The sequence below is a fragment of the Magallana gigas genome, chromosome 9 (genome assembly GCF_963853765.1).
Source record: "Magallana gigas chromosome 9, xbMagGiga1.1, whole genome shotgun sequence".
In the NCBI taxonomy this organism is placed as follows: Eukaryota; Metazoa; Mollusca; class Bivalvia; order Ostreida; family Ostreidae; genus Magallana; species Magallana gigas.
This window is the reverse complement of record NC_088861.1, coordinates 49,377,205-49,393,662: the sequence shown is the minus strand read 5'-3', so window position 1 is coordinate 49,393,662 and position 16,458 is coordinate 49,377,205. Positions and strand designations below refer to the sequence as shown.

The 16,458-nt window shown below is 35.6% G+C and overlaps 2 protein-coding genes across 3 annotated transcripts; both read left to right on the top strand.

Annotated features, from left to right (window-relative positions):
- The first annotated feature begins 1,515 nt into the window (after nucleotides 1-1,515).
- On the top strand, nucleotides 1,516-10,087 carry LOC136271354 (E3 ubiquitin-protein ligase TRIM71-like). Of its 2 annotated transcripts, none has more exons than XM_066071251.1 (3): nucleotides 1,516-1,659; nucleotides 6,681-6,767; nucleotides 7,486-10,087. In XM_066071251.1, exon 3 carries the CDS (start codon nucleotides 7,517-7,519, stop codon nucleotides 9,185-9,187), a length of 1,671 nt encoding a protein of 556 aa, XP_065927323.1. In that variant the 5' UTR covers nucleotides 1,516-1,659; nucleotides 6,681-6,767; nucleotides 7,486-7,516; the 3' UTR covers nucleotides 9,188-10,087. The 2 variants fall into 2 exon arrangements, with proteins under 2 accessions (XP_065927323.1, XP_065927322.1); XM_066071250.1 differs by having other exon boundaries at nucleotides 6,681-6,801.
- Nucleotides 10,088-13,532: 3,445 nt separating this feature from the next.
- Nucleotides 13,533-16,436, top strand: LOC117691867 (uncharacterized). Its single transcript, XM_066071971.1, has 2 exons — nucleotides 13,533-13,964; nucleotides 15,635-16,436. The coding sequence occupies exons 1-2, from the start codon at nucleotides 13,628-13,630 to the stop codon at nucleotides 16,177-16,179; spliced, it is 882 nt and encodes a 293-aa protein (XP_065928043.1). The 5' UTR covers nucleotides 13,533-13,627; the 3' UTR covers nucleotides 16,180-16,436.
- Nucleotides 16,437-16,458: the final 22 nt, after the last annotated feature.

Genomic DNA, 16,458 nt, shown 5'->3' with positions numbered 1-16,458 from the left:
TATTGGTGATTTTGTGCGTACAATGTGCAGCATGATTAGTAAATACCGACTGCCACATCAAATCAGCGACAATGCTGATCTTAGTCTTTGTTACAAAATGTTAAATTGATACAATCTTCGAGAAAACGCAAATGCTCTGAAACAATTGAGTACAAGAGACAAACAAGCATTTAGAGCTAATTCTAAATTCTGGAAAAGAATTGATCTCAAGGATGTTGTTTGTTGGTTTTCCTGTCCTTAGTGAGGATGAAGTGAGAGAGTTAACATTTGGTGTCTATCAAGTTCGACAAGCAAATCCCTACGTCATAGAACACACTGAAAACGGCCAGTACCACGTAGACGTGTCTGAAATTGAACCTGATTAATTTATACAAGAATTCAATCAAGACATCGAAACAGTACCACTTACAACCTTTGGGTAAAGTACACTATGCCAACAGTCAGTGTGGTTGGTACTGTCAGTGTAAATCTGGCGCCCGCACTGTAGGATGTTGTGCCCGCATCTGTGGCGTCATTTGCTATCTTGCGTACTCTCGCCATCAGTGCAATTACGCTGTTAATGCTAGTAAACAATCCATTTCAAACATTAATGATGCATACGAACGCCAAACAGATTCTGATGAATTTTCTGACTAACCATGATTTTAAACTGACTTCTTGTACATTGAATATTGTGTTAAGTTTATATATTCTTGCACGAGACATGACAAACTTTACAAAATCTAAAGCCCAATTAGCGAACATTTATGAAAAGGCATTTTAAATGGCTTCTACCCCATCTTCTTTAATTAAATCTTATGTCTATATCTGTAATGCGTGTACTAGCAACTTAGGTATTAACTGCAATACCTGCCTTAGATGACGTTTTCGATTTTATTTAAAAAGCAGCGCCCTGGTGGGGGGTTCAGGGGGGGGGGGGGAAGCCCCCCGACGGAAAACAGATTTCATGTTTTATGGAACACACAGGAACAAATTTTAGGCACTTTTCGCACATAAAATTTTGATTTTTTTTAAAAGATTTTTTCCGTATATATTAATCATTAGCATCATCGATGTCACATATTTGTGACCTCAAACAATCAGAGTTTTGAAATAGGGAAAAGAAAGATATTTGCTGTGTGCTTTTTAAAAAAAAAAAATTCTTAATTAAATGTGATATTTTAACATTTTTAATTTTTGGTCTTAAAATGATGTGTAGGCACGTGCCTTAAGTGCCTAACGGCAGCTACGCCACTGCTGGCTACAAACAGGGACCAGGGGCACGGATACAACGTACGTAATAAAATTAGAATGCAAAAATAAACAAACATAAAATATTACTAAATTGATCAATGAAGGCATCATAATGGATCTAACACCAAATAAGACTTTCTGAAATCATTAATTTCATTATCAATAAGTTTTGAGCTCAATTAAATACGTTAAACGTCTTGGTCGATGGTCCTTTTTAAAACTGTGGGTCATGTGATAGATTTAACGTCTCGGTACAAATCCGCAGTCGGAGCGAAACGTCTCGGTACGAATTGCCCCGTAACCCAAATAGGTCTAGGTCACGGTCGGAACGCCTGCTGCAATCGCCATATTGGACGAACTTTTGGAGGAGCTCGATCGGTCGTTTAACGCTGTTAAATTGAAATGATATTGACGCCAAGAAACATTGTAAGTGCTAGGCCTACATGTTGTGGGTTTTTTTTCAAGGAGCATGAATGTTAGAATAGGTTATAGTTGAAAGAACATGGTTTTCGTATTTTCATTGGGCAATGAAAGTGCAGTGCATTGTTTATCGAAAAAAAAGATTGAAGATATCTGCACTGGGTTTACACGTATTATTTATAGAAACAATACTCCCCAGAACAGCTAAACCAAGATCACGATATGATAATAGTTGTTTAACATTGTAATGTTTAGGTCTGTTTCAACAGGTCGAGACCACTATATTTTGTGACGTCGGTATAAATTTGCATACTAAATTAGGCATCTGTTTACTTTTATCGACAAACCAATCAGGTGAATGAGTTGCAAGGCATTGTGGGCTACTACAAGTTTCAGTGTATACAAAGCGTATTGAAAATATATACCATTTTGAATTGTCCTTTGGAACAGTCTGGGCGGACTCCGAAAAAGGAGTAAACTCCGAAAACGGAGTATTTGGCACCGTCATGCATTGCGATTTCCTCAACTTCCGTTTTGTAGCTAATGTAAATAATGGAGAGTTGCCTCCCTTTCCCGTAAAAACGCGATTGAAAAATGGATTAAAATCCTTCAGAAGCGTGAAAAAAAAATGGAAACGACTCTGAAATGGTTAATTTTAAAATTATACCTCAAAAGAAATGTGGAAATGTTTCGATAAACAACAGGAAAAATACATACAAATATTAAAACTCATACGTGGTCGACCAGGACTTATAAGATAAGAAAATCAGACTTCAAATTAAAACTTGGAAGTATGGAAATTGAAATTTAAATGCTGTATTCATGTAAGTATTCAAGCATTTAATATACATGGTGATTTTTAAAAAATACGACTAATTACGATGTATACAAGGTTTTAAGTGCCGACTGGGCGAGTCAACGCGTGATCAAAAGAACGGTGTAATGGCTACAAACGGGTTAAAAAAACTCACAGTAATAGTTTATTTCACACCCTAGCACATAAATAATCTTTAATAATAGTGAAATCATGGAAAAAACATTAATTTATTCACTTTTATTGACTTCGTCATCGGAAACAGAATTGACCAACTTTGACAGCAAATAAAATTTGATTTGCCCAACGAACGTATATTTTTGCCAAATACATTCTGTTGAAACATGTCTTATAAAGCATTTAAACGTATTTTCAGACCTGCATATGAATAATCCGCTTTGCACGATCAATTTTCCTGAGTGCCCTGTTTTCACGTAAAAATGTGATATTTTGATTAACTGCGCATGCGCCGAACTCCTTTTTCGGAGTATTTTTACTTTTGAGAAATAACTTCCGTTTACTCCGTTTTCGGAGTCCACCCAGACTGTGGAAACTCATTTTGAATGATTTTTCAGAATTCATGAAAGTAATATGGACAATTATGTCTGAACTTCAATTTCTATGCTCACATTTAAAAAATATTGCATTTGAGGACTTATATTAACCTATTTAAATACCCCATTGTCAATGTTCAAAGGAGAGGTACGTCCTATTGAATTAAAAGCAGCGAGGTTTTTTTCACGTGATACCCCTATTTGGGACAACATTAGTAGAACGCGCGTTGATGTTTTCTTCAGGGACATTCATCAGAATGCTTAAAAGACAAACTATACTTTATGCTGCATATAGCTTGCGCTTCAGCGTTTGTATATTTGTGCATTTGTACTACCGTGGCTATTCACGTATGTTAAAATGTACAGTTTCCTGTATTTATTTCTAGTGCACAATGATAAAGTCACCAATACACAAATGTGATGTTTTTGTCTTATTAAAATATGTTTGTACTTTTATGCGTATGGTTGTCAGTCGTTTGATACTAATCATTTTTGAAGCAACAATTAATCAACTAAAACAACAGTATTTTTTAAAGGGGCATGGTCACGATTTTAGTCAAAAAAATATTTGTTCGATTTTTATCTTTATAATGCTTCAATAAGGCATTTTTAATAGGCAACCAAAATTTGATTGTCATTTGTTGAGTTATAAGCGAGTTACAGAGCTTACAATTCCTCGCTATGTAAACAAAACTTTTGTTTATATTTTGAATGTTGATGTGAAAATTCTAGTTTTAGACCTAGAATGAATGTGTTAATCGTTAAGAACTGTTTATTAATGCTTATAAAGAATAAGAATATAGACAAATCATCTAGAAAAAGATTTTTTACTGGTATATTGAACCTATGTAAACAAAAACAGGGCACGAGCCTTGTTTACATGATGAAGAATTGTGAGCCCTGTATCTTGCTTTAAACTCATCGACGGGCACGCAAATTTCATTTCATTATTTGAAATGCACTCATAAAGCATTGTAAATAATAAAAACAGAAAAATAAAATTTGACCAAAATCGTGACCATGCCCCTTTAATGTGAGCATGGAACAAAGTTAATGGTACGTAATCTTTCCTTTTTTACCTTCTAAAGTAAAAATCAAGATGTACAAACAGTCCGGCAAGCAATTAAATATTGTGTATAGAACAAACAAATACCACGTGCGTTTGTTGAATCGTAAACACGTTATAGACCGCCATGCATTGCAACTCATTCATTTGATTGGAGAATCTGTTTGCCGAAAATACTGTCACGTGTTAAATAATGCTATCCATATAAGGTAATGTACCCGACCTGTTCAAGATCAAATGGATTTTGTTTATTTCATTACAAGATGTTTTGGCTAAGATAGTGGTACACATGTAATACATGATCAACACAAAATATACTTAATAAAGACAGATAATTTTAGGTTATTGAATGTTCACAAATACTTTTGTAGGATGTTAACATAGCCCTTCTCTCTTGAATTTATTACACATTCAGGTGAAAATATGTTAATTTGCTATTATTTTTAAGAAAGGAACCTCACACATTGCCCCCCCCCCCCAGGCCCCCAGTAGATTGACATGCGTTAATGCAAGGAACACTGACCCAATGTCTTTTGTTGGTTACTTTGCAATATCATTTGAAATTAAAGTTGTTATCAAAGAAAACAGTAGTGGAAAGTACAAAGTATATGGGTGTAAAAGGTTTTTTTACTGATTAGATACCTTATACTGTATAACCTTTGATGTGAGATTCTAAAAGCTGTACAAATTATGAAATTTGTTTTTTAGGTCACCTGAGTCACTCAGGTGACCTATTGCAATTGGTCTTCGTCCGTCGTCGTGCGTTAACAATTTTACATTTTTAACTTCTTCTTGAAAACTACCTGGCCAATCATTACCATTTTTGGTGTGAAGCATCTTTATGGTAAGAAGAATCTAAATTGTGAAATTCATGGCTCTACCACCCCTGGGGTGCCACGGGCGGGGCAAAATATGCAAAAAAAGCCAAATTTTCTAAAATCTTCTTCTCTACTCCCACGCATGTGAGGAAAAAACTGGTTGCATGGTTATGATGTCCATGAAGCCTTCTACCTAAATTGTGAAATTCATGACCCCTGGGTCAGGGGTTCTGGCTCTAGGGTGGGGCCAATATGGCCATATAGTAAAAATGTATTAAATCTTAGAAAATCTTTTCTCTACTACCATATACATTTTTAAAAAACTAAATGCATGATTATGATGTCCATGAAGCCCTCTATCTAAATTGTGAAATTCATGACCCCTGGGTCAGGGGTTCAGGCTCTAGGGTTGGGCCAATATGTCCAAATAGTGAAAATGTATTAAATCTTAGAAAATCTTCTTCTCTACTATCATATATATTTGTTAAAAACTAAATGCATGATAATGACGTCCATAAAGCCCTCAACCAAAATTGTGAAATTCATGACCCCTGGGTCAGGGGTTCAGGCTCTAGGGTGGGGCCAATATGGCCATATAGTAAAAATGTATTAAATGTTAGAAAATCTTCTCTACTCCCATATATATTTTTAAAAATTTAAATGCATGATTATGATGTCCATGAAGCCCTCTACCTAAATTGTGAAATTCATGACCCCTAGGTCAGGGGTTCAGGCTCTAGGGTGGGGCCAATATGGCCAAATAGTGAAAATGTATTAAATCTTAGAAAATCTTCTTCTCTACTGCCATATATATTTGTTAAAAACTAAATGCATGATTAATGTCCATGAGGCCCTCTATCAAAATTGTGAAATTCATGACCCCTGGGTCAGGGGTTCAGGCTCTAGGGTGGGGCCAATGGCCAAATAGTGAAAATGTATTAAATGTTAGAAAATCTTCTCTACTCCCATATATATTTGTTAAAAACTAAATGCATGGTTATGATGTCCATGAAGCCCTCTACCTTAATTGTGAAATTCATGACCCCTGGGACAGGGGTTCAGGCTCTAGGGTGGGGCCAATATGGCCAAATAGTAAAAATGTATTAAATCTTAGAAAATCTTCTTCTCTACTATCATATATATTTGTTAAAAACTAAATGCATGGTTATGATGTCCATGAGGTCCTCTACCAAAATTGTGAAATTCATGACCCCTTTATTAGGTGTTGTTGGGGGGGGGGGGGGGCAATATGGCAATATAGTGTTAATGCATAATGCATATAATGTTTAAAAATCTTCTTCTCTATTCTCACTCATCTGTATAAAAAACTGAATAATAATTATGTTTACTAGGAAGTCCTCTACTGAAATTTTAATTTTCATGTCCCCACAAGGATGGGTTTTGACTCTAGGGCAGGGCCAAAATGGATGTATAGATGTTAATGCATATAACATTAAAAATTTATCTTCTTTACTCCCACACACCTGAAAGGAAAACTGAAATCATATCATGATTTTGTAGACCAGATCTTTTAGTTTTTCACCAAAATTATAGCTTTCACAGTTCTTTTTGAAATGTGGTCGTCATTACAAGTTTTTAATTTTTCTACTCCAGTATAAAACCTAATTAATTAGATGCATATATGAGACTCCATGACAAGTTTGTGTATGGGATATATGCTACTCAGGTGACCGTTAAGGCCAGTTGGCCTCTTGTTTAAACCAAAATTTGGTAATTGATGTTATTGATTTTGATTTGTTTGTTGTTATTTATAGGCCTGTCTTTTGAGAAACTGCAGATTTCCCCAGCTGAACTTCCATTACAACATCTGTACATTGTCAACATGAACCAAAGTGTACAAGGTTTGTAGATGTCATGTGCTACAGGAATGTATCGGTAAAAATCATTATAAAGTAGACCGATAACAACAAATATTGTGGTTTCATATCTATTAAAATATCAAACTTGTTATTGATAGGCCAATCATCCATTAAGTTTCATAGCATTTGATTAACCAAATTTGTAAAAATTAATTGCCAGCCAAAATTAATGAATTACAGACCACAATAATTGTCATATACCAGTCAACTGAAATCTGTTTTTGCCATTAAAATGGATTACTATCTTATACAACTGGAAATCTTGGAACCTATAGTAAATGGAGTTTCAGTACATTAGAAAATTAATAGGAATGAAACTGGCATTTTTTTTTTGATAAATTTGATAATTTTCTGTAATTCATTTAATTGCTATAACAAGTTTCAAAAATGGATTAAAAAGAGAAATGGAATGAAATAATGACCAACATTTGACATGTCTGATAATTGTTTCATGATCTTGATGTTGATAAATTGTGGATCATGAAAAATTTACTTAAATCTATTTGATATGTTGTTAGTATGCTTGATTGCATAGTTAAGGAGAGAATGGCTATGCATATTACATTGAAAACTTTCGTTCACATTAATATGATAAGAAAAGCATTTTATCAGGATACAAAATTTACATAGATTAATGTATATATAAATATAATCTATTCCAATAGGATTGGAATTAATGATATATACATGTATATTACAGGGTAGATGCACCATACATAAAGGACTTGACCATGGACCCTCGAAGCAGTGCCCAGGATGTGGTGCGTTGTGATGTGTGTGATACTCCTGTCCCCCCACTACACTGTGACTTCTGTCAGACCAATCTCTGCAAAGCTTGTGTTGGAGAACACATGCTGGATTTATCCAAAAAACATCAGGTGGTACCGTTCCAAGACCGAGGATCCACTCCAAATTATCCCATTTGCACAAAACATTCCCCCAAGCAATGTGAGCTTCATTGTGAACAATGTGACATTCCTATTTGTGTCCTTTGTGTTTCCTCTGAAAGTCACAAAAATCACAAGTTAGTAGACATTTATACCAACTATGAAAAGAAAAGAGAAGATATACAAAAAGATTTGCAAGAACTAATTAAATCCCTTTCTCCTAAATACCAAGAGATTGCAAACAAAATAACAGTGCAGAAAGCTGATCTGAGTAAAAACTCAGAGAAATTGACATCAGCAATTGACAAACAAGGAGAAGTCTGGCACAGAGAAATAGACACCATTATACAGAAACTGAAATCTGATCTTGATGAAATGGACTCCAAACACCTGGCTGTCTTAAACAAACAGGAAGAAGAAATCACACGCACCATTTCTGAAATCAGACAGAGCATTGCTGATCTGAAGTTACTGGACTCCAATGATGTCAGCCGTGTCTCTGCCTACAAATCCAGGATTGCTGAATTCAGAAGATTGCCTCCTAAACTCACAGTTTCTCTAACAAACTTCACCCCTCAGAAAATTAACCCAGAACAACTTTACCAACAATTTGGTTCCCTGTCAACATTCTCCATTACAACAGAGGAACATGGCTACACCATGGAAACCTCAGAAGCTGGATCCTCTCCTCTCAAACCACTGCTTGATGAGCCACGGATCATCTCCACCATACAGACACAGTATAATTATCTAACCAGTGTTACTTGTCACAGTGATGAAGAAATCTGGGCGTGTAGTTGTTATAATAAGATGATGAGTCTCTACAACCTGCAGGGAGAACTAGTGAAGTCAGTCCAACCCAAGTCAGGGAACGCTCCACAGGACATAGCAGTGACAAGGAGTGGGGATCTAGTTTATACTGATTACAATGATAGAACTGTGAACATAGTGAAGAATACACAGATACAGACAGTGATCAGACTACAGGGGTGGAGACCTCGCGGTGTCTGTAGTACCTCCTCTGGTGACCTCCTGGTTGTCATGAACAATGATGATAAACAAACAAAAGTTGTGTGTTACTCTGGCTCCACAGAGAAACAAAGTATTCAGTACGACGACAAAGGACAACCTCTCTATTCATCTGGTGGATTATATAACATTAAATACATCAGTGAGAACAGGAACCTAGATATCTGTGTGTCAGACTTTGACGCCCGTGCAGTAGTGGTGGTCAATCAGGCCGGGAAACTCCGGTTTACCTACACTGGTCGTCCCTCTACTACCAAGGGATCATTTGGTCCACGCAGCATCACAACAGATAGCCAGGGTCGGATCCTGACAGCAGACTATAACAACCACCGTATCCACATCCTGGATCAGGACGGACAGTTCCTCCGCTACATTGACAACTGTCATTTACAGTGGCCATGGGGTTTATGTGTGGACACCAGAGACAACCTCTTTGTGACTGAGTACAACACAGGTAAAGTGAAGAAAATACAATATTACATGTAAACATTGTGTGTGTGTATTATATATAAACAAACTGTGTGTATGTGTATTATATGTAAACAAACTGTGTGTATGTATTATATGTAAACAAACTGTGTGTGTGTATTATATGTAAACAAACTGTGTGTATGTATTATATGTAAACAAACTGTGTGTGTATTATATGTAAACAAACTGTGTGTGTGTATTATATGTAAACAAACTGTGTGTATGTATTATATGTAAACAAACTGTGTATGTATTATATGTAAACAAACTGTGTGTATGTGTATTATATGTAAACAAACTGTGTGTGTGTATTATATATAAACAAACTGTGTGTATGTGTATTATAAGTAAACAAACTGTGTGTGTGTGTTATATGTAAACAAACTGTGTGTGTGTATTATATGTAAACAAACTGTGTGTGTGTGTGTATTATATGTAAACACACTGTTTGTGTGTATTATATGTAAACAAACTGTGTGTATGTGTTATATGTAAACAAACTGTGTGTGTGTATTATATGTAAACAAACTGTGTGTGTGTGTATTATATGTAAACAAACTGTGTGTGTGTGTATTATATGTAAACAAACTGTGTGTGTATTTTATGTAAACAAACTGTGTGTATATTGTATGTGTATATGTCAATGAACCATGAGCAAGTATCATAGTATATACTAGAAACAAACTGTATGTATGTATCATTGTAAATAAACTATTTTGTTCTATATGTAAACAAACTATGTGTATGCATTTTATTTATAAGAAAAACTGTGTATAATATCTGTGTACACAAAATATGTGTATATCATCGTTAATTGTAAACTAAAGAAATAATTTAATGTACATGTGTGTATTGAAAGCAGTTGGAATTGGATGTATAAAAATATTTCTTTATTAAATGTACAGATCTAATAAATATTTTTTTTTCTTTTCTGAAACAAGCAATCTTTACGGTATATGCAATGGATACATATATCACCAATGTTATAATATATAGGATCCCTCAAGATTCGTGATGGCATATGATTTGTGAGTGCCTTTAATCCTTTTCAAATTTATATCCAGAAATCCTTTTTATGAGAGCCTTTATAAGAAAATAGCATAAATCTTCATGTCTACAGTAATGCCTAAAAATCCTTTGGGATGTCCTTGGTAAAATTATTACAAGGGATTTTATGTCAGTCAAATATGTGATAGAGTGACGAAGTCCGGGGGGGGGGTAAGCTATACCGTCTGTGTCGGATGAATGGATACAAGGATGTAAATTAATATATTCGAATGTCTAAAAGACCTTAATGTTTTAATTTGTTAATTCTATTTCAAAATAAACTGAAATATTTTTGTTAGTACTTTGAGGTACCTACGGTCGTGTGAATAAATTCAATAACGTCCAAAGGCCTTAACGTATTGTTCTTTGTGCATAATAATTGATAGGCGACTTGGTATGACCACTATATATAGTGGCCCCTTCAGAAAAACTTCAAAGATAACACGCGATCTTTTCTTCTCATCTCAAATTTATTTCCTTGAGATCTTTTAATTGGTTGATAAAGAAAGTAAATTGAAAATAATTGTATATACTTGTGTAAAAATATTCCTTTTGTTTATAAATGTACCTCGTGTATCAGTTTATGGTTTTAGAGTGAATATAGACTGAACTGAGACAAACTTGATAGAATTACAAACAGCGCACTCAGGTAAACTGGTCAGGCGTGAGTAATTAATGCGAGTTAGCTCCCTTATACCATGAGTGATGTATGTTAATTTTTAAACGTCAACTGACCATGCTGACGGAACTTAATTCGCTTAGAAATGAATATGTAGGTTGGAATACATTTCCATTTTAATTGAGTACATGTAAAGATTGATTGCTATGATTGATCAACAGAAGCTAGGAGATGGTGCTATAGGGAATGTTAATCCTCACCTAAAAGCAGTTTGCATAGAGGACAAACAACACGAAAACAGTAGGATTTAAAGAATATTAAATAAATTCGCAATGGTGTGATGATGCGAAGATATTCCAAAAATGAAAATGAAGTTCCTGCTATCTTCTCTTTTGGCATATGATTATCTTACTTTTTTGCAGATCAATTAGGTATTCACATCATAAGAGATGGACCCCTGTAGAATTTTAGGTAAATCGATCACCGTCATAACCATAGCCTGCCCTAAGGACCCTTTTCAGATCTATATCACGTTTATTAGACCAGTTCTTGAATATGCTTCTGTAGTATGGGACGGTTGCAATATGTTTGACATGGAGAGATTAGAAAAAGTTCAATTAAGTGCTGCAAGGATTGTTACTGGTTTGCCCATTTTAGCATCTACAGAATCTCTCTACACATAAACTGGCTGGGAATCTCTGGCCAGTCGACGAAATAAGGCTAAATTAATAACCATGTTTAAAATTCATACAAATCAAGTACCTGAGTACTTGAGCAACATTATTCCTCCCGTAACAAAAAATGTCTCAATATTTCACACAAGAAATAGCGAAAATTATAGTGTTCCAATCAGCAGATTAGAACTTTACAAAAAATCTTTTGTACCTGACACCGTTCGGAAATGTGACAATTTGTCTTACAATACAAACTGCTTTATTTTTTCAGCAGTTCAAAAGTTCATTAAAGAGTCTGGAAGATTTAATAATTAAATTCCTTTTTGCTTTTGCTTTCTATACTGTATATTAACGTTATCTACTATATATTTGCAATTACTTTATAAATGTATGTCTATGAATTTAATTAACTATAAGTAACATGTAATATTACATGTACTATGACAATTGTATATATTGTATGTATTATCATTAGGAGAGGAACTTGTAAGTTGCAAGAACTTGTTTCCAATCCTTTTGTGTTATTTACACAATAAAATATGTTCAAATTCAGATCTTACCCTCTTCCGATATCGAAAATTAATGTAATCCTTTTTCAATTCAGAACCTATAGGAAAAAAAGCACGTTTCTATGCAGTCATGCTTACATGTATTTACCACGGTAAGGGGATTCTCCGTTATAGGCCTACTGAGACTCTTGTAGACAAGTGGAGAAACTCAGCAATGTTTTAGTTGATATCATTATGGAATGTATAGTACGTGTATATATACGTGTGCTCTGGGACTTTTTTTTTAAAAAGAAAAATGATATAATCTGTGCCTGAAACATTCCCAAAAATATATATGGTTTATGCACATCTGCTTGGAGGGGGGGGGGGGGTTATTATTTGCATTGTTGTTGGATCGGGAATCAGGGAAATAATTCACGGTGGCATAAACAGAGAGTTCATGCATGGTGCCTTTAATAAAGAGAGAGAGAGAGAGAGAGAGAGAGAGAGAGAGAGAGAGAGAGAGAGAGAGAGAGAGAGAGAGAACGTTTCACGTAATTGCTGTTACAGCAGTATAGACCTTTAAATAAATGCTTCGGATCCATATATAGTATACCTATGACTTCAACTTCTCAATATTTCAATCTTTTCAAGATAACTTTAGGAACTGTTATCTTTGCTGCGAGAAAAAAGGGCGGGGGGGGGGGGGGGGGGGGGGGGTAACCCCCTCCTCCCCCCTTCCCGGTTCCGATGCCTATGTAATATGTATATTAGCTGTGGAAAGAAATGTCGTTTTCAAAAAGGGGTGGGGCTACTTGATCATACAATTTTGAGTCTAAAAATCAATTAGTAAATAAAAACAGAAAACGGAATCGAAGAAATGCGGAGAGATCATTAATATTATATGCCTGAAATATGTGAACGTACGTACGTACGGTATCAAATTTGTATTTACCTGTTTCGCCTGTAATATATGGTAGGAACATAAATCTTCAGGTTTTTAACAGTTAAAGGAATAATTTAATGTTTTGTTTTTTGAAGTTTGAATTTTTTTATGTGTGTATATTATAAAAAAAAGTGACATTAAACATTTCGTAAGATTGTCTGACATCAATAATCTTTTCACCTTTGACCTTTAGCCTATGTAAACAGTACTTAGCAAGTTGTGGAAAAATCACCCTAGCTGTTGACTTACTTTGTGAAATGAACATCAAATATTATTGCCAGTAAATGTAAACATGAATTATTTATTAAAATGGGAACGTTCCCGATATCAAACAGGTTTCTTTGTTTTTGGAGAATTTTACAATGTACATGTGACCCAAACCAAAATATTTACTTATACGGGGTCAAAGTTCAGTTATGAATGGGAGAAAGCTGTGCATGCGATAGTGCATGCAGACTACACGTGGGAAAATAACAATAAACGCGTTAACCGACTAATGGCAGAGATCAGTTCGAGACAAATCGTTTCTGATTGGCTGATCATAAATAATCTCTGTCAGCAATAAATACCGATACTCTGTTAATCTTACAATCATAACACAGTTTGCCACGCAAGGAGATTGATCAAGAATAAAAAGCTACCAGACTAAATCCACCCTTATTTATTTCTTAACAAGTCAAAATGCCGATCATTGAAAAAAGCCAGGTCTTTGATAGCCGTGATGAAATTGACGAATGTTTTCTGGTCAGAAGATTATCCATGTACGCCACTATCCGTCCCGAGGACATCAAATCTCTAGGCGCGGATCCAGGACTGACCAAAACCCCGCGCGGGTCTCTCAAAGATTTGTTCCGGCCCGCCCTGGATCTCCACCACGACCTGACCATCACCGAGGAGAGAAGGGGGTCCTCTTCCTCCCTGGAGAGAGTGTGTGACGACACCCCGGTCATTGACGGGCGGGGTTTCCCCATCCAGTATAAATCGGCGGGAATCAAGCCGCACGAATTTCCCGTGATCGGTAAGGTTTTACCTTTATAAAATGATTTACAACCGATTTACATTATTACGAAACTATTTCAGTAGTTACATTTACTTCAATATATTTTGTTAATCCTTGTTAAGAACACATTTTATAGCCTATATAATATGTATCAAAATAATATATATATATATATTGAATTTTTACACTACTTAGTGTAATTTTACCCTTAAATGTACAGCAGGAACATTTTAATTGAGTAAAAAATATTAATTTTTATTTATTCAAAATGTTATTTTTTAACTTTGTCAAAAGTACCAAAGTAAATTGTTTAACCTTATTGATATTTTTGAAAAGATGATCATCTAAGCATTGAGTATTGTAAGGTGAGTTTATGATGATGAATCATTGACCGAGACTTTGTACCTTATCGACCGACAGTTACCATAGTAACGACAAGACAGATCTTGCTAAAACTGGAAAGTACCAGCTTATCTGGTGCGCATCTGTAATCGATATTATATACCGGTACCTCATTACGCATAAAGGGGTTCAGATAGGTGCGCATGCACGCTGTTTATCCACATTAGGGAGGTTCGATACTCGCAGCTATTTCATAACACTTTTTTATATTCTAACACAGAAGAGTTAAAATTGTTCTGTATTTTACAAATAACCCACGCGAATGAAATTGAGTTTAACAATATCGAAATATAAATATTAGTTCAGTTGACCTTTGTTTACATTGACAATTTTGATATTTAGATATCGGTGTGCATGGGGGGTGGGGAGGGGGGGGGGGTGAGAACTCTACAATTTAATGTGACCTGAGACCTCTTTATCAAACAGTGACCTCTCTGACCTGTATTGCTGACCGTATGTTGTGGTTTGAAAAGGTTTTGTCTTTTCAGTTACCTTCGATTTCTGCTGTGACGATTCGGCAGATAATTACGGATAGTTGTGTAAGTGGTAACATATTCATGTTACGTTACTGAAAACAACTGCCGAAATTTGTAGATTTTATTTCTGATGTCATTTTGTCACGTGGTATATGTAGATGGAAAAAAAGATAGCAAAACTTAAATTCATTCATTGAGGATTGAGACTAATTTACCATAGAGCATATGAAAAACGGGGTATAATTTTTAACATTTCTTTGAACGTGGAGAAAGATTCACCCAAGAGACAGCGATCGAGCAGTCGAGGAAAAAAGAAGAGGAGGAAAGACCTACACAACACAACAGCAATGTTCTAAATTACCCCATATTTAACTTCATTCAAAATTATGCAAACGGGGAAAAATATTTATTAGATAAACGGCATCTGCCAATGCTCATTTTATTTTTGAACAGGGCAATGAAATACCACGTGACAATTAAATATATTTTAAATTGAAATCGCTCATATACTTGTACCACAAAAAACTTTATAACAAAAATATATATATTGATAAGTTTATGTATTTTGATGAGCGTTCTGTGTGAATATATTATGCCGAGTGAATTTTTTTCTTGATGCAGTATATATTGAAGCACTCAGTAACCGTCAAAACTTCACACTGTATTTCATATGTGCACTTGAAATCACGGTTAATCTAGTCAGTTTAAAAGTACTGTGATCTTTATTCAAATCGATGCATTGTAACGAATGAAATGTAAGACAACCGGTTTGTTTGAAGAGTCCTCAGCATCTGGCTTTTTTTTCGTCAGGTTTCCATGTCGACGAAAGCATCTGTCCAGGGTTCCGATACCGAGTTCGCTACATGGGATCCAAAGACTTCCTGTTCAACGGAGAACCGCGCATGCTCCAATCCATCGGCCTTGGATATGGGAAGCGACTGACTTTCTCGGGAGAAACTCTCAACAACAACGAGAACTACTTCTGGTCCGACAGCCGACCGGAAGGATACGCATTTACAGTATGCGCAGTGGAAGCAGGCGACAAATTCGTCATATATGACGAAATGTCACGTGTCGTTGGTGACGTTGATATTATTGAGGTCTACGAGAGCCAGACAGAAGAAAAGACCGTCTACGAGCCTGATTACGTCACAAAGATCGTCCGCGTGCGTCTTACCGCCAACATCCAGTACCATATACACCACGGTATGTTGATGGACGTCACAGACCACGTGACCAACCTCCAGGGTACTGCGGTGCTTGTACGTCACAGGGGCTCAATGGCGGCAACTCTGCAGCAAATCAGTGACGTGAACGTTCCCCGTTTCGGCAAGTGCTCGCTGTGGAAAGAATGAGGGGGTTATACTCCAGAAAAAGACTTTATCTCAATAGGAAGCGACCAGGGGCTCCAAATCCCCACACTGCCCGCGGGGTCCCATCGATGATAGTCCCTGATGCACGTGCATTACACAGTGCCGTGCAAATAACTGATACCATGTTACTTTCAGAAAAATATTTTACATATACATTTGTATACTGTTGATGTTTTTTATATACATTATTGTTTTCAATTTTTTTTAAGTTTAAGAAATAAGAATAAAAGGATATTCTTTGAGAAAATGTCTTTGTTGTTT

Coding starts and splice junctions, on each gene's coding strand:
- LOC136271354 (XM_066071250.1), top strand. CDS start 6,776: ATGTCATGTGCTACAGGAATGTATCG. Junction 6,802..7,485: donor TGTGCTACAGGAATGTATCG/GTAAAAATCATT, acceptor TGTATATTACAG/GGTAGATGCACCATACATAA.
- LOC117691867 (XM_066071971.1), top strand. CDS start 13,628: ATGCCGATCATTGAAAAAAGCCAGGTCTTTGATAGCCGTGATGAAATT. Junction 13,965..15,634: donor GCACGAATTTCCCGTGATCG/GTAAGGTTTTAC, acceptor TTTTTTCGTCAG/GTTTCCATGTCGACGAAAGC.